Source organism: Geotrypetes seraphini, chromosome 4, assembly GCF_902459505.1.
Source record: "Geotrypetes seraphini chromosome 4, aGeoSer1.1, whole genome shotgun sequence".
NCBI lineage: Eukaryota > Metazoa > Chordata > Amphibia > Gymnophiona > Dermophiidae > Geotrypetes > Geotrypetes seraphini.
In genome coordinates this window covers 169442084-169466711 of record NC_047087.1, presented here as the reverse complement: position 1 = coordinate 169466711, position 24628 = coordinate 169442084, and the positions used below count along the sequence as shown (strand labels likewise).

At 43.7% G+C, this 24628-nt stretch overlaps 1 protein-coding gene across 5 annotated transcripts in view; it reads right to left on the bottom strand.

Moving 5' to 3' along the window:
• Positions 1–24628, bottom strand: part of WDR59 (WD repeat domain 59) — a 256257-nt gene that overhangs the window by 155682 nt on the left and 75947 nt on the right. For all 5 annotated transcript variants that reach the window (XM_033943868.1, XM_033943869.1, XM_033943871.1 and 2 more), the window contains exons 10-13: positions 23746–23902; positions 12270–12349; positions 7247–7379; positions 3228–3352 (exon numbers count right to left, since the gene is read on the bottom strand). In XM_033943868.1, coding sequence (XP_033799759.1) covers positions 3228–3352; positions 7247–7379; positions 12270–12349; positions 23746–23902 — 495 coding nt within the window. The remainder of the gene's footprint in view (positions 1–3227; positions 3353–7246; positions 7380–12269; positions 12350–23745; positions 23903–24628) is intronic.

Here is a 24628-nt window from a genome sequence, read left to right as displayed (position 1 = left end):
ACTAGGATGCTAATGGACTTGCTCACCAAATCTTGCATTTTTTTGAGAAAGACTCTCTTCTTCCCTGTTCTTATATATGTACATCCTGTGTTTATATTGGCTGCATTATTGAAATTTGCCACAAATGTGTATAAATATCACTACATATACACATATGATCCTAGTATCTAACACTTGTGCAAAAAAAAAAAAATAATCTAAATTTTGCACAAAAAATTTGCAAATTCTGAAAACTTCTGCAAGTTTGTCAAAGTTTAAACAATATTTTTGTTAATTATTATCTGGAATTTCAGTACAATTCAGTAGTTTCATTGAATTATACCAGATGTCACACCATACTCTCTCCCAACTCGTCCCACAATACACTCACTTCCCTTCATGCTCAGCTTTTAAGGAATGACTGGGAATAAACTGATGAAGACACAAGGCAGCCTATTCTCCGCAACTCCTCACCAGTCATACAGCTAGCTTTCTTTTAACTAATCTTCTGTCCTCAAACCAGTCAGATAAGATAGCCCTGCCTCTCCTTTCTCAATCAAAGAGCCTTCCTGCTTCCTCCATGTCCTAATTCAATTTGCTTGTATTCAAGCAGCCAGCCAGCAGCGCTCCTGTCCTTCACCTTCAGACACCCAAATAGCCAGAGTACTCCCCCCTCTTCCCTCCCCCCCCAATAAAAATTAAACCAACAGACAGTTACCAGCTAGCTGCCAGAATCAGGGCCGGATGCTCTAAAATCACTGTTAAAATCCTGTAGGTTGCTGTGGTGCCGATAAATTGTCCAATTTGAAAACAATGATCGGTGTTGAAACAATTTCACATGCAAATGAGTTTTGCAGAGGACTGCTGTAATCCCATCCAATCTGGTGGAGAAAACAATTAGCACATGTGCAGAGCTGGCAGGGGAAGCCCTGAACAGCTGGGCGGCAGGGGAAACCCTGAAGCAGCCTCCTGCTGCTCAGTGCAAGAAGAGTAGGGTTTTTTTAATGGCCAAACTTAAATTTTTTTTTTTTTTTTTTAATTGGTAGAAGGGATTCCCACTCCCTCCTACTGCCGGGGCCCCACCGGAAATCCCCGAAACCCCCCCCCCCCACCACATACCTCTAAATTGAAGATCAACAGGAGGAATGCACACTCCCTCCTGCTGACAAGGCCCCACCGCAAACCCCTGAACTCTCCCATGTACCCCTAAATTGAAGCTCAGCAGGAGGGATGCCCACTCCCTCCTGTCAGCAGGCCTGCCTCTTCAAAATGGTGTGCCTTCCCCTTTCTGGTACTGATGGTGATAATTGTATTATGCAGAATATAAGGGGGGCCATAACTAATGTGCATTGGATACACTTTTAGTTAAGATTAAAAACATAAGAAGATAAGAATTGCCGCTTCTAGGTCAGACCAGTGGTCCATTGTGCTCAGCAGTCCGTTCACACGGCGGCCCTTAGATCAAAGACCAGTGCCCTAACTGAGACTAGCCTTACCTGCGTACATTCTGGTTCAGCAGCAACTTGTCTAACTTTGTCTTGAATCCCTGGAGGGTGTTTTCCCCTATAACAGCCTCCGGAAGAGCATTCCAGTTTTCTACCACTCTCTGGGTGAAGAACTTCCTTACGTTTGTACGGAATCTATTCCCTTTTAACTTTAGAGAGTGCCCTCTCATTCTCTTTACCTTGGAAAGGGTGAACAACCTGTCTTTATCTACTAAGTCTATTCCCTTCATTATCTTGAATGTTTCACTCATGTCCCCTCTCAGTCTCCTCTTTTCAACTCCTCCAGACCCTTAACCATTTTAGTCGCTCTTCTCTGGACCCTTTCGAGTAGTACTGTGTCCTTCTTCATGTACGGCAACCAGCGCTGGACGCAGTATTCCAGGTGAGGGCGTACCATGGCCCTGTAAAGCTGCATGATACTCTTCTCCGATCTGTTCCTGATCCCCTTCTTAATCATTCCTAGCATTCTGTTCACCTTTTTTGCCGCCGCCACCACCACACATTGTGACAGCTTCATTGACTTGTCGACCAGTACTCCCAAGTCTCTTTCCTGGGAGGTCTCTCCAAGTACTGCACCAGACATCCTGTATTCGTGCTTGAGATTTTTGTTACCGACATGCATTACTTTACACTTATCCATGTTAAACCTCATTTGCTAATATTATATGAAAGATGTAGCTGAATAATAGAAATCCTTCAGAAACTTGTGACACAACAAAGTAGAACAGTAGAGCATGCAGAGCACATATTTTTCCTTAATAGAACAAAATATTTTGGTTTAATGTCGGGAACAAGATGCTGGAGCCATAACACAACGATTCCCTGAAAATAAGCTAAAAGTCGCATAACAGTGCACATGTTTGTTAACCTCTTCTAGTGCTGACATAGGGAAACCTATAGCAAGTTATAAATCATTGTTCCTAGGGAAATAGACTAAAACATAGGCTGGGGGACCAGGCTGACCTAGAATATCATTAGTTGTTTAGATGATTGAGAGAGAAAACATATCTGTTTTCTTCCACTTATATAGTTAGGGCAAATATTGATGAGATTGTAGTTATAGAAAATCATGTGATTGCTTCTATAAACAAGATATTTGCAATAGAATAGAATATGTTTGCAAGGTCAGCCGGATTTTAGTAAGCATGTTGTTCACTTCCTTTCCTTCTATTACTGACAGAGGTGACACCAACAGCATGCGATGAGTTAAGTCGTTGTTGCTAAGGGGTTCACGGCAGGAAGGATTGGGCATCAGGTACTCTTAAGTTTTCCTTAGCTGTTCCAGCAGGCTCACAATCTAAGGCCCCCTTTTACCAAACCACAGAAGAGATTTCACCGTGGGCCGGCAAAGGTAAATGCTCCGAAGCTCATAGGAATTGAATAAGCATCAAAGCATTTACGTCATCTGCCCGCGGTTAAAGCTCTACCATAGTTTGATAAAAGAGGCACTAACTGTGGTACCTAGGGAAATGGTGGATTAAGTGATTTACCCAGCGTCACAAGGAACAGGCTGGGCTTGAACTCACAACCTCATGATGCTGAGGCAGCAGCTCTAACCACTAGGTCACTTCCCTCCAACTGTTCGTCAAATTTTTTCCTCACTTTCAGTAATAAGCATACAGGTATACTATATTATAAAGCCTGCTCCTGTATCCCCCTTCACACTCAAACAAACAGACTTGATCACAAGCAGAAGGTACACTTTAAATAAAATATGTAAAATGCTGCTCTCTCCATTCCTACCTCTACATTCACATTTCGGATTTGTACGTTAATCAGGGAGAATTCCTGCTGCAGTGTCTGTGGCAATCCCAAATGATCTGGTTTTCCTCCCATTAGTTGGTTAGGTTGAAAATCCTCCCTAAAAACTGGAATAAGAAAAACTAGGTAACAGACAACTAGTAGCTGAGCTCTAATACATAAAACCACGCTTGCTATTCCATACTTTTCTTTTAAATAGAATAGCACTGCATAAAATAGCTAGCTATATGCCATCTCTAAAGACTAAGGTGGATGGCCTATTAATACACTTCTGGCACCAAGTTTGGGAAAACAAATTCAGAAGTTAAAATCTTGGGAAATGGAAGTCACTTTCGCAATCACAGGCAACTCTCCAAATCCATCACATGAGAAAGAATCCAAAATCTATAACCCCTTAATGAGAAAGTCATCGTGGTGACAGTGGAAAAAAATGCCAAGTTTTCTCCTAGGCAAACAGACATATTTGTTTACAATGACATTTGGATAGGGTACAGTGGGGAAGCTATAGCTGTTTTGAATTTACTTTCCTTTTATTTTTCTTAAGAGTGTTTTTTATTGTTGCTCTTGTAAATTTTATTATGAATCCTCCTCTGTTAACTGCTTAATTAGTTTTGGCAGCACATGTAGTATATAGCTATTTTTATTTTATTTTAAAAAAATATTATTCCGCTTCAAACCTAAATGGAAGCTCTGGAATGAGAGGACATAGGATGAAGTTAAGAGGTGATAGGCTTAGGAGTACTCTAAGGAAATACTTTTTATAGAAAGGATGGTAGATGTGTGGAACAGTCTCCCGGAGGAAGTAGTGGAGACAAGAGTGTGTCTTAATTCAAGAAAGCATGGGATAGGCATGTGGGATCTTACGTCGGAGAGAAGGTTTCCAGGTCAGCTACTTATGTGCAGCATGTGAATTGCTGCCTGCGCCGTCCCTGCAAGGAGTCCCGCTGAAGACTGAGGGAACAAGTGCGGCTCAAACAAGAACTGGGTCGGCTTCGGGGTGGGGGGGGAGACAGGGAGAGATCCCCAGCAGCTGCACGGGGTTGGCAGGAAGGCAGGATCCCCAGCGGCAGCGGTTTCTATGGACTGGCGGGAATATCCTCTGCGGTGGCCAGGCCATGTACCCTCAACAAGTGGCCCACGTACTCTGGTCTAGCACATATGTGCATAAATGCCAATTTGCGACATCATTCATTTGTGTAAGTGCTCCTATTCTATAAATTAACATGTGCAATTGGTACCTAAATTTAAGAGTTTTTATAGAATTGCCTTTATAATACATAATCTCAAAAATTTAACTTCTCTCTCAAAGACAATTTTGACATGATGTCACAGCTCAATTCAAATTTGGATGGTCTTATAGACAAGTGAACTAACCCTCAATTTTGCCGATTTGCAGCTTTTTAGATCTAGTGCATCAATATTTACCTATGGACAAGTGGACTAAGCTAAAAGCCAATGAATTTTGCAGGTTTTTGTATGTGAATAAATAGGCCATCCCTATTGACCACACAGACAACTGGGTCAACCATCTCAGGTGTTAAAAATGGGTTAGTCCAAAAACACAAATGGCCAGTACAAAATATTTATTTTACATACCAACAGTAGATGAACAGCAGATTTTACATTTTAACCCATTCATCCTAAGTCTCTACCTGCAACCTCTTCCCCTCCACCCACCTCATCAGTTTGGGTGCAACAAGTATCTAAAAATAAATAAAAACATCACTAGTCAATAAAAAATTATGTTTATTTATACTTCAAAGTTCAACCCCCACAGTAGGATGGAGTCTGCACTGCAACAAGCTGAACAGTCTGCAACAACTAAAAATTACCGTAAACAAATTCACTAATAACCTTGTGCATTGGCTTTGGCCACTAACAGCCCATTCATCCTCCTATAACACTTATGCAACAATAAATCCTCACTTACCCCCATTTTAGGGGCTGATACCACACTCAAAATACAAAGTAGAGAATGACACGGGGGAAAATCTGTCCCCGTCACTGCCCAATCCCCAGCTCACCGTCCCCTTCACCGCCCCGCCACCGCCATCCCCTTCACCGCCCCATCACTGTCACTGCCATCCTCTTCACTGCCCCGTCACCATCCCCGCAGCATGCATACAAGCCTCAGTACTGAAATATTTAGCTTATTCCTTCCTTATAAATCAAATATCTTGCTGCTGAACTGGAGAAAGAGATGTTCAGCTGGCAGGGCTTTGTTTATAAATTTTTATCAACACAACTAATATACTACTTTAACCTAAGCAAAAAAAGAAATAGAAATATAATTTTTTTTCTACCTTTGTTGTCTGGTTTCTGCTTTCCTCATCTTCTCATTCAATTCCTTCCATCCACTGTCTCTCTTCTCTCTGCATCTTCCATTTGCTCAGTTACAGTGCTTCTCCCTTTCTCCCCCCCCCCCCTCCAAATTGGTCTGGCACCCAATCTTCTTCCCTCTGCTCCCCCCATAGTCTGGCAACTCTGTCTTCTTCCTTGCCAGCATCTTCTCCCCACTCTCTCTCTCCATTTCCCTTCAGCGTCTTCTCCCCACTCTCTCTTCCCCATTTCCCTTCAGCGTCTTCTTCCCACTTTCTGTACCCCATTTCCCTTCAGTGTCTTCTCCCCACTCACTATTCCCCATTTCTCTTCAGCATCTTCTCCCAATCTCTCTTCCCCACACTCTGTCTTTCCCATGTCTTTTCAGCATCCTTCTCCCCACTCTGTCTTCCCCATGTCCTTTCAGTGTCCTTCTCCCCACTCTGTCTTCCCCATGTCCCTTTAGCGTCTTCTCCCCACTCTGTTTTACTCTGTTCCTCTCCACCCCACCTTTCCTCCCTTTCTCCCTCCCTGCCCCTTACTTTTGTGGCGCTTTCACACACCCCCTTTACGACAGCCACACGCAGCTTCAACGCTCTGGCTGTTGTAAGAAGGCAGTTTAGAAATCGCGGCCATGAAGGTAAGGAGCAGGGAGGGAGTAGGGAGATGTTTAAACTCTGCGGCGGCAGTAAGGAGGGAGGGAGCGCGATATGTGACAAGGCCATTTGCTGCTCCACGGGACGGTGAATGGCCTTGTCCCCGTAGCCATGGTGAACACAGGTTTTTCCCCACCGTTTTGGCAGATATTAGCCACCGTGTCATTCTCTAATACAAAGTATAGCCATTACTGAGAGTCCTTGGGGATAATAAGTCATAGAAACATAGAAAGTCAAGATATTTTCCCCAAACTAACACACAAAAAAAATATTTCCCTTTGGAGAGTTTGCAAGCCAAATACTCCACCTGCATCTGATCCCAGGGCAATCTGATAACCACCTACTTGAGAATATAAAGTGTTGTTACCTCCATGTATCTCTCAACAGCACTGTTTATTAGATTGTATGTCCTATCAGCAGAGATTGTTTCTTACAGGTTTAATGTATAGTGCTGCATACATCTGGCAGCGCTATAGAAATAAGCAGTAGTATTACCACCATCTAGTACCATATTTTTCAGTCCATAAGAACTGCGAGAACTGACAGGCAGCCATTCAGAGTGCAGGGAGGGACCAAGCAAGCACGCAAAAAGCGCACGCCTGCCTCCTGCGCCGCTGACGGAAGAGAGCAGCAGAACCCAGGCAGGAGTGCGGAAAGTGCGCTGGACCGCCGGGATGCGAAATAAACCAGGCACGCAAAATGCGCACGCCTGCCTCCTGCACCGCTGTGCCACTGATGCTGCTGGAAGAGAGCAGGGGAACCCAGGCCGAAGCGCAGAAAGCACGTTGGACCGCCGAATGCCAAAAGGAGGTACGGGTCTTGTTTGGTTTTTTTTTTACATTCACTCCTTAAGACTCCTTAAGATGTCTGTTTTGAGACCCCCCTTTTGGGGGTGGAAAAAGTGCGTCTTATGGAGCGAAAAATACGGTATGTGCTATACAAATGTGAATTTAAAAAAAAAAAAAAAGTATCATGAGCATCAAAATCCTCAAAAAGCACTGAGAAGCCTTCTTGTGCTATAATTACCTTCCTCTTCCCCATGGCTGGTGTTTGACTGGTGCTCTGAATCCTGGGTATGAAGGGCTTTTTCCTGCTCTGGTAGAAGGGACATTCCATCAAGGAGGTCATCAACACCATCCAGGAGATCATTAGCACAAAGCTGAAAAGAGAATCCTGTGTGAGAAAGGTGGTAGAATATACTGAGAGGAGAGGAATGTACCAAACAAATTAAAGGTCCAGAAAATAAGTGAGAGTAAATGATGGAAAAAGGACACATTGATAGAAAAGCATCACAAATGGGGAAAGCATGAGAAGCATGGCACATCGTAGCCAATCCAGGTCACTACACTTCTCCTTCCGTATTTTCACGGTTTCAGCATTCGCGGTTTCGATTATTCACAGTTTTTAGCTTGCTGGCTCCTTCCCCCAAAATTACATCAGCTTGCATAGAGAAATCGCTGATTCCAAGTGTTTACAGAGAAAACCGATGATTCCCAGCACTTTCTTCACCGTGTTTTGCCTCTCCTTCAGGAACAGACCAGGTCTCCCACCATGTTATTCGCAGTTTCACTATATTCACAATGGTTTTTAATAGAAAACAGCGAATAACATATGAAAAAGTTATTCGCGTTTTTTCTGTATTTGCGGTTCTGTTAATCCCCTATCACAGCAAATATGGAGGGAGAAGTGTAGTACCTGGCCAAAACCCAAAAGAGTAGCAACATTCCATGCTACCGATCCAGGACAAGCAGTGACTTCCTCCATGTCTATTTCAATAACAAACTATGGACTTTTCCTCCAGGAAATTGTCCAAACTTTTCTTAAAACTAGTTACACTATCTGTCATACCACAACCTCTGGCAGCGCATTCCAGAGCTTAACTAGTCTCTGAGTGAAAATATATTGTCTCCTATTGGTTTTAAAAGTATTTCCCTCTAACTTCATTGAGTGTCCCCTAGTCTTTGTAATTTTTGACGGAGTACCCGTACTACACCACTCAGAATTTTGTAGACTTCAATCATATCTCCCCTCACCAGTCTCTTTTCCAAGCTGAAGAGCCCTAACCTTTTTAGGCTTTCCTCATATTGGTTGCTCTTCGGTGAACCTTTTCTAGTTCCACTATATTATTCTTGAGATAAGGCCAGAATTGAATGCAATACTCCAGGTGAGGTCGTACCATGGAACGATAGAGGCATTATAACATTCTTAGTCTTGTCAACCACCCCTTTTTAATAATTCCTAGCATTTTGTTTGCCTTTTTGGTTGGCGCCACACATTGGGTGGAAGGTTTCATTGTATTGTCTACAATGACACCCAGATCTTTTTCTTGGGTGCTAACCCCCCAAGGTGGACGCTAGAATCTGGTAACTATGGGTTATTCTTCTCAATGTGCATCACTTTGCATTTATCCACATTAAATTTCATTTGCCATGTGGACATCTAGTCTTCCAATTTCTTAAGGTCTGCCTGTAATTTTCACAATCTGCATGTGTTTTAATAACTTTGAACAGTTTAGTGTCATCTGCAAATTTAATAATCACCTTGCTCATCATTCCAATTTCCAGATCATTTATAAATAAGTTAAATAGCACCAGTTCAAGTATAGATCCCTGTGGCACTCCATTGCTTACTCTCCTCCACTGAGAAAAATGGCCATTTTACCTTACCCTCTGTTTTCTATCTGATAACCAATTCCTAATCCACAACTGAACATTGCCACCTATCCCATGACTCTTTAATTTTCTCAGGAGCCTCTCATGAGGAACTTGTCAAAAGCTTTCTGAAATTCTAGATACATTACATCATTCCCCTGGGAGCTTATTCGCCTACTGGTTTATCAGAGGCTTCAGTGCAGGCTGTGGGGTACCTGTGTTAACAACTCTCTGGATACAGAGAGCTGGCTTCAAATTTTCTCCTCCTGACACGTTGCATAGATTTTCAGGGTTGAGAGTCCATGGTTGGAGTCTGCCTGACTGGCAGCCAGAAGATTTCCAGTAATGGATTAGTTCCTGGCAGTTTCTGAGGCAGAAATACTTTCCCTGCAGGCAGGCTACTGCAAACTGACAGGCACCAGGAGTCACAGAGTACTCTCATTATTCCCTATGGGGAAAATTAGGGTGGGCTCATCTTTATAATAATAATAATTTATTCTTATATACTGCCAGACCACGAATGGTTCTAGGAGGTTCACAGCAGATAAGGCTGAACATCCAGCGAATATACAGTTCAAAAAGATACATCAATTTCTAGAATGTACACAATAAATGTTATATTTAAAAAGCAATTAGGAAGCTTGGGTTACAAATTTGTCAAATAATTGTGTCTTTAATAGTTTTCTAAAAAAAATAATAGGATGAGACTCCTGGCATGATTTTGCCAAACCAGGCGTTCATTTTGGCTGCCTGGAAAGAGAGAGTTCTCTCGAGAAATCTCTTCAGACAACAAGATTTGACAGTAGGATATAAGAATAACTGGACTCTATGTGTGGGCTTATTGGATGATTTAAAGAGAAATGAGAAACAAGGTAACCTGGGGACATACCGAAGATTGATTTGAAGCAAATACATGCGAATTTGAATAAAACTCTAGCCTCAATCGGTAGCCAGTGTAATTTTTGGTAATAAGGAGTAACATGCTCCCATTTTTTTCAGACCGAAAATCAGTCGGTCAGCAATGTTTTGAACCACTCTTAGTTTTTTGAAGATCTTCTTACAGGCGCCCAGGTGGATTATATTACAATAATCAAGGATACTCAGTATCGATGACTGAACTAACAAACGAAAGAAAGCTGTATCAAAATATTTTTTAATGGTTCGGAGTTTCCAAAGAACTGAGAAACATTTCCTGAGTAACAATCTGTGTGTTGTTCTAAGAGGTAAGGTGTCGATCTAAAGTCACTACCAATATTTTTATGAACTGTTCTATAGGATAGTCCACATGTTTATTCACACTTTTAAGGAAGTCAAGCAAATTGGTAAGAGAAGATCTCCCTCAGCTGAATCCATGCTGACTCTGTCCAATTAAATCATGTTTGTCTATGTGTTCTACAATTTTTTTTTTATAATTGTTTCCACAATTTTGCTCAGCACTGAAGTCAGGCTTACTGACATCAGTGCTGGGCAAAATAGTGGAAACAATTATAAAAAATTTTCCAGATATCCTCTGGAACCCTTTTTAAAAATCAGCTTAACATTGGCCACCCTCCAATCTTCAGATACTACAAATGATTTTAGCAACAAGTTACAGATCACTAACAGCAGATCAGACTGTCACTACAGCAACTTATAATATCATAAGGCAATTAACTGACTTCAGTTGTGGAAAAGATATTCCATGATCAATGGAAATTATTAGCAAGATGTTGCTTACTAAATAAAGCCTTGTAAAGTGTCATGTTAATAGTATAAACCAGGGGTGCCCAATACGTTGATCGCAATCGACCGGTAGCTCAGGAAGGCAACGCGAATCGATCACGGGCTCTGTGATAGACTCGTGTTGCTATCCCAATCTACCGGGCCAAACAGCCTTCCTCTCCCCGACAACCCCCACCACTGCCCCAAGCTCTCCCTGCAGAAGCGTCGGACCGACCAGTATTCTTCTCCCCAACATCAACTCTGATGTCGGATAGGAAGTTCTGGGCCAGCCAGGCCTGGAACTTCCTTTCTGACGTCAGAATTGATGTTGGGGAGCGGAATGCTGGTCAGCGCGACACTTCTGCAGGGAGAGCTTGGGGTGGCGATGGCTTGGGGGCCTGTTCACCGATGGCGGCGGCAAACCTAGTGGCTTGGGGGCCTGTTCACGATGGCAGCAGTCGCAAACCTAGTGGCTTGGGGGAGGGCAGGGAGAAAGAAAGGAAAGGGGTAGGCATGGAGACAGAAAGAAGGGGGGGCAGGGAGACAAAGAAAGAAGGGAAACAGAAAGAAAGGGGGCAGGGAGACAAAGAAAGAAGGGAAACAGAAAGAAAGGGGGCATGGAGAGAGAAAGAAAGGGAGGCAGGGAGACAGAAAGAAAGAAGGTGGTAAGGAGAAAGAAAGAAAGGCAGGGAGACAGAAAGAAAGAAGGTGGTAAGGAGAAAGAAAGAAAAAGTTGGGGGGAGAGAATGAGGTCTGGAGGAAAGGAAGCATACAGGAGGCTGAAAGAAGGGAAGAAATATTGGAAGCACAGCCAGAAGAAGAAAGTGCAACCAGAGACTCATGAAATCACCAGACAACAAAAGTAGGAAAAATGATTTTATTTTCAATTTAGTGATCAAAATGTCTGTTTTGAGAATTTATATTTTCTGTCTATATTTTGCACTATGGCTCCCTTTTACTAAACCACAATAGCGTTTTTTAACGCAGGGAGCCTATGAGCGTTGAGAGCAGCGCGGGGCATTCAGCGCAGCTCTCTGCGCTAAAAACTGCTATCATGGATTAGTAAAAAGGGAGGGGGTATATTCGTCTATTTTGTAGCGTCTATAATGTAGCGTCGCTGAAAATGTAAATGTTGCTATACCAAAAAAAAAAAAAAAATTGTAACTTCACTGTAAATGTACAGTCTCTTCATCTGTTAACCGCATAGAACTTCCATGCTAATGTGGTATACAAAAATAAAGTTATTATTATTATTTAATATCCAATTTGCAAGTTCTTCCGGAATTAATCCAGCTACCTCTCCTCCCTTGTAACCAAAAAAAACACAAACTGTTGTAACTTCACTGGAAATGTCCAGTTAGCTCTTTTGTTATCCACCTTGAACTGCAAGGTATAGGCGGAATAGAAGTCCCTAATGTATTGTAATGTAATATAATTATTTTTGTATGGTTGTTACTGAGGTGACATTGCATAGAGTTATCTGCCTTGACCTCTTTGAAAAAAACCCAGAATATGAATGATAATTAACATTTTCTCTGCTTTTCAGTGTGCTTTGTGTTTTTTAACAAATTTTATTGTTGGTAGGTCATTTTGACTTGGTCATTTTAAAAGTAGCTCACAAGCCCAAAAAGTATGGGCACCCCTGGTATAAACATTAGTAGTAGATTACAAGTAAAACATAAGTGTTCATCATATACCCTCTGCAATTGAGAATCAACACGCCACATTCGTAGAGTCTGATCCCGTGACCATGTAACCAGCTGGTGGTCCTTGGAGCCTACAATACAAAGAAAGAACTCTTATGCCTAATGGATAAATCAATGCAAGCAACATCCCTTCAATTCTGCAGCAAGCTCTAGTCAAATATCAACAATGACATACAGTAAGGATATGGTTCCAAAAAAATCTGCGTGAAACATAAAAAGGGAATGCCTTGTTCCTTTAGGTAATACAGGGTTACGTTCCTGCTAAGCTCTGGTTTCATGAAAACACAAAAAGTGAAAGAGGGTTAGGTTCCAGCATGAACTTTTATCAGACAATTTAAAAAAAAACATTGTATACTGAATTAAATTTATTTATCTGTAGTAACATTACAGCAGTAACAGTTACTAAAAGAAACATGCACAAAAACAGTGCAGGACAACGGAAAAGTGGAAAACAGAAATACCGACTATAAGGTATGCGGAAATAGAACTCTAGGGATAAGCTAACCCAACATGTGAGTGACAAAGAGAATGCCAAAAAAACTCTGTGGAGTGACGATGTTCCCAAATGGACTTTATTTGAAAGTATCAAAGTTCCAAAGGTACACTAAAATCATCCACATAAAAGAATTCCATCCACATAAAAGTAAAACATCCATATAAGAGCCTTAAAGGACCCAACACGGTCCACGTTTCGACAAAAAGTCTTCTTCAGGGGTCCATGGGGGGTCCTATAAAGGTGAGTACGTGGGAAACAATTGTGTGGTGAACCGGAAGTAAGACACTGCTAGCATTTGCATTTTGGGGTCAATTCCTTTTGTTTTTTGACAAAGAGAATGAACAGGAGAGAAAGCACAGTTACTTACCGTAACAGGTGTTATCCAGGGACAGCAGGCAGATATTCTTGACTGATGGGTGACGGCACCGACGGAGCCCCGGTACGGACAATTTTAGAGTGATAGCACTCTAAGAACTTGGAATGTTCTAGCAGGCCGCACCGCACACGCGCGAGTGCCTTCCCGCCCGACGGAGGCGCGCAGTCCCCAGTTAGGATAAGCCAGCTAAGAAGCCAACTTGGGGAGGTGGGTGGGATGCAAGAATATCTGCCTGCTGTCTCTGGATAACACCTGTTACGGTAAGTAACTGTGCTTTATCCCAGGACAAGCAGGCAGCATATTCTTGACTGATGGGTGACCTCCAAGCTAACAAAAAGAGGGATGGAGGGAAGGTTGGCCATTAGGAAAATAAATGTTGCAAAACAGACTGGCCGAAGTGTCCATCCCGTCTGGAGAAAGCATCCAGACAATAATGAGATGTAAAAGTATGAACTGAGGACCAAGTAGCAGCTTTGCAGATTTCCTCAATAGGAGTGGAACGGAGGAAAGCTAAAGATGCTGCCATAGCTCGAACCCTATGGGCCGTGACAGAACCTTCCAGTGTCAGTCCGGACTGAGCATAACAGAATGAAATGCACGCTGCAAGCCAATTTGACAACGTACGTTTAGAAACGGGATGTCCCAATTTATTCGGATCAAAGGACAGAAAGAGTTGGGGAGTTGATTTGTGGGGCTTAGTATGCTCTAAATAGTAAGCTAAAGCCCATTTACAGTCCAAAGTATGTAGAGCCTGTTCTCCAGGATGAGAATGAGGTTTTGGAAAGAATACAGGCAGGACCCGTTGGGAATCTGTTCCCTGGTCTGATCACCTCCTAGGCTATTTTTGCCTCCCTGTCTTCATGTCAGTCCTTGGTACCCCTACCCGAGCCTCAAACTCCATCACCTACCGCAAAAAAATCACTAGTGAACTATTCTGGTCCCAGTTCCTCAACAAATTCCCTCCTCTTCCCACTCTCATGGACCCAGACGCATTCTGGCACAACTAGGTGACTCTTTCGGAAACCACGTACCATGCTCTTGCCCCTCTAGCCACTAAATCCATCTCCTACTCTCACAAGGCCCCCTGGTATCTCCCATACCACAGGGAATTAAAACAGAAATGCCGAGCGAAGATGGAAAAAATCAAAATCCCCTTCAGATAGGCAATCCTGGAGAGAAAACATCAAATCCTACAACTCCATACTAAAAAAAGCTAGGAAGATCTTCTATGGAGATAAAATCTCCAGATCAAAAAACCAAAACAGTACACTCTTCCACATCTGGCGAAACCTAACTTCTAAAAACGACTCCTCCCCCTCCCCCACCCTCCCATCTCCAAATGACTTAGCCAATTTTTTCAACGAGAAGATCACTACCATAAAGAGTTCGTTCCCCCCAGCTATCTCTTACAACTCTCTTCCTCTGAAAGACTCCGACCCTATCCCTGCTGACAGATCATGGACTACTTTCGAACCTGTATCCGAGCCCCAGATCTCTAAACTCTGCCTGAAACTTAAATCCTGCAAGTGCATCCTAGATCCTTTCCCATCCTACCTCTACGAAAACATCCCAGCGCAGGCCATCTCTTCCCTTACAAACCTTATAAACAAAGCTTTACTATCGGGCCTGTTCTCCTCAGAAATGGGCCACATTGCCTTGTCCCCTCTTCTGAAAAAAGCCGATCTTGACCCTTCCTTACCATCGAACTACCGCCCCATAGCCAACATCCCTCTTTTAACAAAACTTCTGGAGACCATAGTCGCTACCCAGTTCTCCTCTTACCTAGAGAGATTCTCCATCCTCCAACACTACCAATTCGGATTTAGGCCCAACTTCAGCACCGAGTCCCTCCTAGTTTCCCTAATCTCAAAGGTGCAACAACTACACGCCCGAAACAAATTTGCTGTTCTCCTACAGTTCGATCTCTCCGCAGCTTTCGACGTCGTGCACCACGACATACTAATCTACCAACTTTCCGAGATAGGAATAGACTCCTTTGTCCTAAAGTGGTTCTCAAACTTCCTTCGCGCACGTTCCTACATTGTCAACGCAAACGGCTCCAAATCCACTTTGTGGACACCATTCTGCGGGGTCCCACAGGGCTCTCCCCTATCCCCTATCCTCTTCAACATGTATATGACCTCCCTGAAGCTTCTCAAACTATCCCCCCTTGAAACAATTTACACATATGCAGACGATAACCTTATCCTCCTCGAAACAGACCAGAACCTTACAAACCTCCAAGAGAACATCACCTCATGCATAATGAGACTTCATGCCTGGTCCCTCTCTGTTCAGATGAAATTAAATGAATCAAAGACAAAACTACTCTGGCTCGGCCCAAAGTTAGCACACCTGCCCACCCACTTCACTCTACCCACAGGTCCCGCTCTTCGCCTTGAGTTCTCAAGCAAGGTCCTCGGCATCATTATCGATTCCTCCCTCTCCCTAAACGATCACCTGAACTCCTTGGCAAAATCATGTTTTTTCAGCCTCCACATGCTGAGGAAAGTTAGATCCTATTTCCACCAAAAACACTTTACCGTCCTGGTACAATCCATCATCTTATCCAAACTCAATTACTGTAATGCCATTTACCTGTGCCTAACAAAAAAAAGTCTTCACAGACTCCAGCTCATCCAGAATACTGCGGCCAAATTGATTTTTGCTAAACGCAAATTTGATCACGTCTCCCCCTTACTTACCAATCTTCACTGGCTCCCTGTACTTTCCAGAATTCACTTCAAATGCTCCTGTCTAGCTTTCAAGATAATTCATGGCATCCTTCCGCCACTAATCCCTCTATCCTTCCTCGCCCAAATGCCTGCTACCACCAGATCCGCCCACAGACATAAACTATCCTTCCCCTCTCTACGTGGCATCCCCCACGCAGGCAAACTGGGAAGATCCCTCCTCTCCAAAATCACGGGCCTTTGGAACGATCTCACTATCCCGCTGCGGAACCTGGGCTCCCTCCAACTGTTCCGGAAACAACTGAAAACCTGGCTTTTCTCTAATATATAACATCTCCTTCTTACTTCCCCTCTTTTCATATGCCCTTGTAAACTCTCTCTCCCCTCTCTTCTTGTATTTTTAAGCTTTGTAAACCGTGTCGAGCTCCGCTTCCGTGGAGATGATGCGGTATATAAACTTAAGGCTTAGTTTAGTTTAGTTTAGGACAATCGATTGGTTGAGATGAAATTCAGAGACAACCTTAGGGAGAAACTTTGAATGTGTACGCAGAACCACCTTGTCATGATGAAAGACTGTAAAAGGTGGATCAGCAACTAGTGCATGCAACTCACTGACCCTCCTGGCAGAGATAAGAGCAATAAGGAAGACCACTGTCCAAGTGAGAAACTTGAAAGGAGCTGTAGCCAAAGGTTCAAACGGAGGCTTCATTAAGGCGGAAAGAACCACACTGAGATCCCAGATAACAGGAGGGGGTTTAAGAGGTGGTTTCACATTGAAAAGACCCCGCATGAATCTGGAAACTAAAGGATGAGCTGAGAGAAGTTTCCCATGAACTGGCTCATGAAAGGCAGAAATAGCACTGAGGTGGACTCTGATGGAAGTAGACTTGAGACCAGAGTCAGACAAAGAAAGAAGATAATCTAACAAGGTCTCCACGGCAAGTGAAGTGGGATCATGATGATGAAGAAAACACCAGGAAGAGAACCGGGTCCACTTCTGTTGGTAGCATTGAAGAGTGGCCGGTTTCCTGGAAGCATCTAGAATAGAACGAACGGGCTGAGACAGAAGAGAATAAGCTGAGGTCAGCCCGAGAGATACCAAGCTGTCAGGTGCAGAGACTGGAGGTTGGGATGCAGAAGGATCTGCTGAAGCTGAGTAAGCAGAGAAGGAAACAGTGGAAGACGAATGGGCTCCCTGGAACTGAGTTGAAGCAGCAGGGAGAACCAATGTTGCCTGGGCCACCGAGTAGCAATGAGAATCATGGTGGCTTGTTCCCTCTTGAGCTTGAACAAGGTTCGTAACATGAGAGGCAGAGGAGGGAAAGCATTAAGGAACAGATTGGACCAATCCAGAAGAAATGCATCCGCTGCCAGACGGTGAGGAGAGTAGAGTCTGGAGCAGAAGCGGGGCAGCTGATGATTGTGAGGAACTGCAAAGAGGTCTATCTGAGGAGTGCCCCATTGAGCGAAAATGGACTGGAGAGTCAAAGGATCGAGAGTCCATTTGTGGGGTTGGAGAATTCTGCTGAGATTGTCTGCTAAGGAATTCTGCTCTCCCTGAATGTAGACAGCTTTCAGGAATAATTGGTGATCTATCGCCCAAGACCAAATCTTTTGGGCTTCCTGACACAAGAGGCGAGAGCCTGTCCCACCTTGTTTGTTGATGTAGTACATTGCAACTTGATTGTCTGTGCAAAGTAGTAGAACTTGAGGAAAGAGAAGATGTTGGAAAGCCTTGAGGGCATAAAACATCGCCCGGAGCTCTAGGAAATTGATGTGATGTTTCTTTTCCTGAGCCGTCCAAAAGCCCTGAGTTTGAAACTCGTTCAAGTGAGCCCCCCAGGCATAAGGGGAGGCGTCGGTGGTGATGACTAGTTGATGAGGAGGTAGATGGAACAGAAGACCTCTGGAGAGATTGGAAGATATCAACCACCATTGTAGAGATTGATGAAGAGATGATGTCACAAATATGTGTCGTGAGCAAGGATCCATCGCTTGGGACCACTGGGTAGCTAGGGTCCATTGAGGAGTGCGCAGGTGAAGACGTGCGAAGGGGGTGACATGAACTGTCGAGGCCATGTGACCCAAGAGTATCATCATTTGCTTGGCAGAGATGGAGTGTTGTGGAAGCACCTGCTGACATAGAGATTGAAGAGTCTGAAGACGGTTGGACGGCAGGAATGCTCTCATGAGGACTGTGTCCAGGTCCGCTCCAATGAATTGAAGTTTCTGAGTAGGGATGAGATGTGATTTGGGTAATTGATCTCGAACCCCAGAAGTTGTAGAAAAAGGATGGTCTGGTTGGTGGCAAGGAGCACTGCCTGAGAGGAAGTGGCTTTGATTAACCAGTCGTCCAGGTAAGGGAAGACCTGAAGATGATGAGAGCATAGAAAAGCAGCCACCACAATTAGACATTTGGTGAACACTCTGGGAGAGGAGGCAAGACCGAAGGGTAACACCTTGTACTGGTAATGACAGTGATTGATCATGAAGCGGAGGTACTGTCTGGAGGCCAGATTGATTGGTATGTGAGCGTATGCTTCTTTGAGATCGAGGGAGCATAGCCAGTCGCCTTGATTGAGAAGAGGGTAAAGAGTGGCCAGAGAAAGCATTCTGAATTTTTCTTTGACCAAATATTTGTTGAGATCGCGAAGATCTAAAATGGGTCTGAGATCTCCTGTTTTTTGGGGACCAGAAAGTAACGGGAGTAGAATCCCTGCCCCTTCTGATCTAGAGGAACTTCCTCTATGGCGTTCAGAAGAAGAAGGGATTGAACTTCTTGAATAAGAAGGGAGGATTGAGGAGTGTTCAAAGCAGACTCTCTTGGCAGACTTTGGGCAGGAAGAGTCTGAAAGTTGAGAGAATAGCCGTGGCGGATGATGTTGAGGACCCACTGGTCCGAGGTGATGATCTCCCAACGGCTGATGTACAGAGTAAGACGTCCTCCTATGGGTTGAGGCAGATGGGCGGATGGTAGAACACTGGCTATGCCCTAGAGAATGAAGTCAAAAGGGTTGCGTGGACTTCTGCTGTGGAGGAGGTTTCACCTGCTGCTGTTGCTGCGTCCGAGGAGGTTGCCGTTGTTGCTGATGCTGACGTCTAGGCTGCTGAGGAACCTGTGGTAAGGGTCTAGCCACATAACGGCGATGATAGGCTGATTGCTGCCGAAAGGGCCGGACAAGTGGAGTTTTCTTCTTAGTTTTGAGAAGAGTGTCCCAGCGAGTCTCATGTGCGGATAACTTTTGTGTGGTGGAGTCCATAGAGTCACCAAAAAGCTCATCCCCGAGACACGGGGCATTAGCCAAGCAATCTTGATGGTTGACATCAAGCTCTGAGACTCTCAGCCAAGCCAGACGACGCATGGCAACAGACATGGCCGTGGCTCTGGAGGTAAGTTCAAATATGTCATAAATAGAACGTACCATGAACTTTTGAAGCTGGAGAAGGGAGGAAGAACAATGATGAAAAGCAGATCTCTTGCGTTCAGGTAAGTATTTCTCAAAAGAAGCTAGATTTTGTATGAGGTGCTTCAAATAAAAAGAGAAATGAAAGGCATAATTACCAGATCGGTTAGCCAACATAGCATTTTGGTATAATCTCTTACCAAATTTGTCCATGGCCTTCCCTTCTCTGCCAGGAGGGACTGAGGCATACACACTAGCTCCCGCAGACTTTTTGAGAGTAGATTCTACTAATAAAGACTCATGCGGGAGCTGGGGTTTATCAAAACCAGGTATGGGGATGACTTTGTATAAGGAGTCTAATTTACGAGGAGCCCCTGGAATAGTCAAGGGAGTTTCTAGATTTTTATACAAAGTCTCCCTTAAAATATCATGGAGAGGCAACTTCAGAAATTCCCTTGGAGGCTGGTCGAAGTCCAATGCATCAAGGAACGCCTTGGATTTTTTGGACTCAGCCTCCAAGGGAATGGAAAGAGACTCACACATCTCCTTCAGAAAGGTCGTGAAGGAGGCATTGTCAGGTTTAGATGATGGATCTTGAACAGAAGGATCCTCCTCACCAGATGAACATTCACCCTCAGAGAGAAGTGGCTCCTCGGAGTCACCCCACAGATCAGGGTCCCTGATTTGAAAACTTCGATCCCGGGAATCCGACGTCGAGGGTTCAAGGTGTCGGGATTTACGTACCGACTTACCTGACCTCAAAGAAGCGGTACCGGGAGAGGTGAGAGGCTGTAACGGCCTGATGAAGAGCTCTCGGTTCCGGTGCCAGTACCGGCATGGAAGTCGAGGAAGCCGAATGGACCGGTACCGACAAAGTGGAAGCGGACAATAGGGGCTGCTCCACTGTCGATACCGGTGGCTCAGACCGGACCGGGACTGGAAGGTTCGGTGCCAAGAGAACAGGTAGGAGTGGCTGCAACTGCTCTTTAAGCTGCACCTGGAGGACGGCTGCAATTTGCTCGTCCAGAGAAGGCACCGGTACCGCTTTCTTTTTCTGCGGTACCTGTGGTGCCACTCGACGCCCAGAGGATGAGGAGGCCGATGACGATGCACTCACCTCTATGGGGGCGGAGCATTTGCGCGGGCGCCTCGTGGTCGGCAGGACTGGACTCGCTGCCACAGCGACCGGAGGGCGCTCGAGCGGGGAAGGCTTCTTAGCCGGCTTACCTGACTGGTGCGACGCCGGCGCGGTGTCGAAGAAGTGGGTGCCAATTGCGAAGGAGCCGATGCCGGTGTCAATGCCGCAGAGTCAGCCATCTCGGCACCGAAAAGTAATTTCTGTTGAATTAGACGGTTTTTCGACGTTCTGTTTTCAATGTGGCACAACGGGTGCAGGTGGAAGCCCAATGATCCAGACCCATGCACTGTAAACACCAGTTGTGCGGGTCGGTCAAAGAAATGGGCTGTGCACCCCGTGGCACTTTTTGAACCCTGGCTGAGGGGGCATGAACGTAAAAACGGCCTCTGCCAAATCGAAAGCCGAGGCTTCGATGGTGGCAACAGGCCCCGCCGGGGCGAACCCGAACGAAAAAAAGAAGTTTTTTTTTCACTAATAAATAAAATAAAAAGAAAAGAAGGAAGATACTCTTCTGATACCGAAATTACGCGAGCGGGAAGGCGAAAAAAGAGCTTTTCAACAGCCGTTAAAAAGAACGCGCCTTCTTAGCTCGCTTGTCCTGGGCTAATAAGTTCTTCATGACTGAGTTCCTTGTAATAGGAAAGTCATGCAGTTCAAAGTATGAAGAGCCCTCCCCCAAGGTGAGAATGGGGCTTTAGCAAGAAAGGTAGAAGCACAACAATCAAATGGATATTACATTCTGTGACCCCTGTTGCCCAGAGTAAAAGGATGGGTACAGAAAAAATACCATATCCTGGCGAAAAAACTACTGTCTCACTCCCACTCTGGAAGTCCAATCTCGCTACATGCAGAAGTGATGGGGATGACAAAGATCACCGTCGAAAAAAGAAAGTTGAGGTCAAATGAAGGGTCCAACCAGTGGAAGATTACAACTCACTGGAGACTGGTGGAGGTCAACAATAACTATTATAAAGCATGTTGTTGACTTCAACATGGTAAATACTCACAACCCTAGGCAAACTCTGACTGAAGTGAGACGAAGAGCTGGGTGGGAGAGGGATAGGAAAAACTCCCCAAAAGAAGATACAAATTTGTATAAAGGCTTGATAAGATAAGATAAAAAGCGGTGCTGTAAAGAAAGTTGTTTGGACACTGCTAAAATAGTTTGGTAGGATGAGAAAAGAGCAGCGTCTGCTAAGGACACCCTGAGAGGCCTGAATATGTAAAACAGACCTTCGACTCTTGAAAGAAAGCCCTTTATCAAGGTTGAAGCAGAAAGAAGAACCACAGCTGTCTGGTCCACCCATTGACTACAAGAAGTATGGAGGCCGATTCCTGCTGAAGTGGAATGAGCAAATTGATAATGAGAGAAGCCAAAGGCCCAGCCCAGAGGGACTGGCTCGAACCATCCAGGAGAGAGGCAGCCATTACTAATGAGGAGAATATTGTCTAGAACACAATTAGCGATTAAAGGAGGACAGGGAAAAAAAAAAAAAAGGATAAAAGTTGAGTAATTTCCTAGGTCCAAATGTGCTCATTCTCGGAACCGAGAGCTAGAGAACTAGTCTCTCCTGCTGATGTATAGAGCCCATTGTAACCCGAGTGGCTCAACATAAGTGCGCTCGAACACAGAAACTGTCTGTGTGTTAAAAACAAAAATGAAAGAATTAGAAGAGAACTGTATGGAAAACCTAGTAGGAACAAGTCTGGAATATGCATACTGATTTTAGAATGCAGCAACTTGTAAATGCAGACTATATAGAAAAAAATCTTCTAACCAGATATTATGGCTGAAGCAAAGAAAAATACATCCTAAAAAGGATGTAATGGCCTCTTCCTTGACCTCAAGAACTTTTAGAATCTTCTAAGGAGATAGACAATAAAGTTGTGTGGAAAATGTTCATGAAAGAACAGGTGTAGGGAAAAAAAAATTGTTGTAGTAAATGAATACCTTCTGGAAGGTACCATAGAAGAAAAACTTGGTTGATCTTGCCTCAAAATAAAGCAGTTCAAGGTTCCAATATAGGGAAGGACCTAATTTACAGGCTCTATACTGATGATAGATCCCAATATGTCCTTATATCTATGTATCCAGCAGCAGGAAAAAGAACCACCTTACAGGCTCTATACCTCATGGTGGAATCCTAAGCAGTTGCAGCTTGATTGATGCATACCAATTTGTGATATTCTTGTTGAAAAACCATGGAGGGATCTAACTTTACAGACTCTACACCCACATTAGATTCCAGGCAATAGGAAAAAAAAAATACCTTATAGGCTCTATATCCATGGTGGATTTCCCTAATAATGCAAGTTTGAGCAGCAGAGCTCACAGGAATATAAAAAATAAATACTGCTGAACTTCAAAAACTTGAGATAGAATCTGTGTCGCGGGCATAAAATGAAATAAGAAAACCTTCCATAAGGACTGAGAGAAGGCATAGGTCAGTTAATGTGAGAGACCGATGTTGATAGTATAGTAAAGGCAAGCTTCAATTGATCTAGAAGAAATGCACTGAATCAAATCCAGGACTCCAGCATACTTGCCAGTACTGCATTGGTTGTCTCAAAGCAACCAGTATAGAGGGAGAATGTCTCCGATGTGAAGAAGGTTGCTTAGAAGACTTCCTTGAAGAAAAAGATTTAGACCTTGCTTTATTGAAAGTATTCCAAGTCTGGTCATGTTGAGCTAATTTTTGAGCATACAGTGTGCTTTGTGTAGTTTATTTTTGTGTTTAACCATTATGTGTTGTTAATAAGATTTTATGTGTGTATATATGAAAAATGAATGGAAAATGGTATTACAATTAATACTATCATTATTGTGGGGGTGGGGTTTGGGTGGAGTCTGGGTGGAGCTTTTGGGACCCCCCAAACAAAAAAGCATTCCGCTGCCTATGGTATGGTTCCCAGACCAGTAAGGGTTCTTGTACATTTAGGAGTTAAGACAAAAAAAAAGTTTTAAATAAATAGTATAATGTGGACTTAAAATATAATGGTTACTTTATTTATATCCCCCCTTTTCTCGAGGTTGGCAACAATCAAAACATACATAATAAGTTCACAAATAATCATCTTATAAAACTAAAAAGCTTCACAACTGTGATAATTCCACTACATTTTGGATGGTTTCAAGGGCTTTAAAAAAGATAAATCACTTCAGATTGAATATAAAAATCCATGTGAAAAACAGGAGTAGGGCCATGATCCAAAATCATGCTTGTTCAGCCCACCACTCTTTATATTATTGAGTAAGGTATGAACCAGTTATACCCTTAAAGTCTGAAATATGGACAGAAACCCAAACAGGCCTGCCAATCTCATAGTAATTTGGCAAAATCAAGACTGGCCCATTCCTACCTTCCTTCTGTTTCCGCCACTGGAACTCCAATACCACATCATCATGTCCCACAAATGTGTGCACTGGTGTGTTCAGATCAAAGATGTTCCAGAGAAGAAGACTATTCTCCCGCCGCAGCTGGGGTACCATCACTGTCACTAATCCACTACTGAAAGGCTACAAATAGAAAGGAAATTGAGTCAAATGATTTCATTACAAAAAAATACACTGAAAAATGACTGAAAACCAGGAAACAGAATTTTAAAAAAGTATAAATGCATTGAGGGATTTCAGTCGTGGTCTTAATGCAAGGAAGGATTTTCTTTTTCTAGCAGTGGTTTTTGCAAGATCAGGCACAATTAGTATCTTCCGTCCGTCGATGTTCAGTCCAGGGTGATTCTTGGCCGCAGTGAGGATTTGTAGAGCCTGTGGAAAGCGAAGGAATTTGGCTACCACCGGGCGTGGGGAAGACTGATTGAGGCGCATATGAGAGGGAACACGGTGAGAGCGCTCGATGTCCAGCTCGCAGTCAGGGTCCATATTTAATACCTTAGGTAGCCATTTCTTAAGGAATTCAGTCATATCAGACCCTTCAATATGTTCCTTTAAGCCAATGATTCTTAAATTATTGCGTCTGCTTCGGTTAGTAATATCCTCGAGGTCTTGTTCAAGCTTTTTTATACGCTTTTTTATACGCTTACCTTTCGCCCTCCGTCATCACCCTTTTTTTTCTTTCTTTTCCCTCTTCTCTCCTGACTTTTTTTTCTTTCCTGAATATCTTCCCGCTACTTATCACAACACCATAGAATATTTTTACCTCTGATTATATGTATCTAACGATTTTCTGTTGTGCTTGAATAATTGTTTTTACTCATTTATTGTTCCACGATTATGGTATTGATA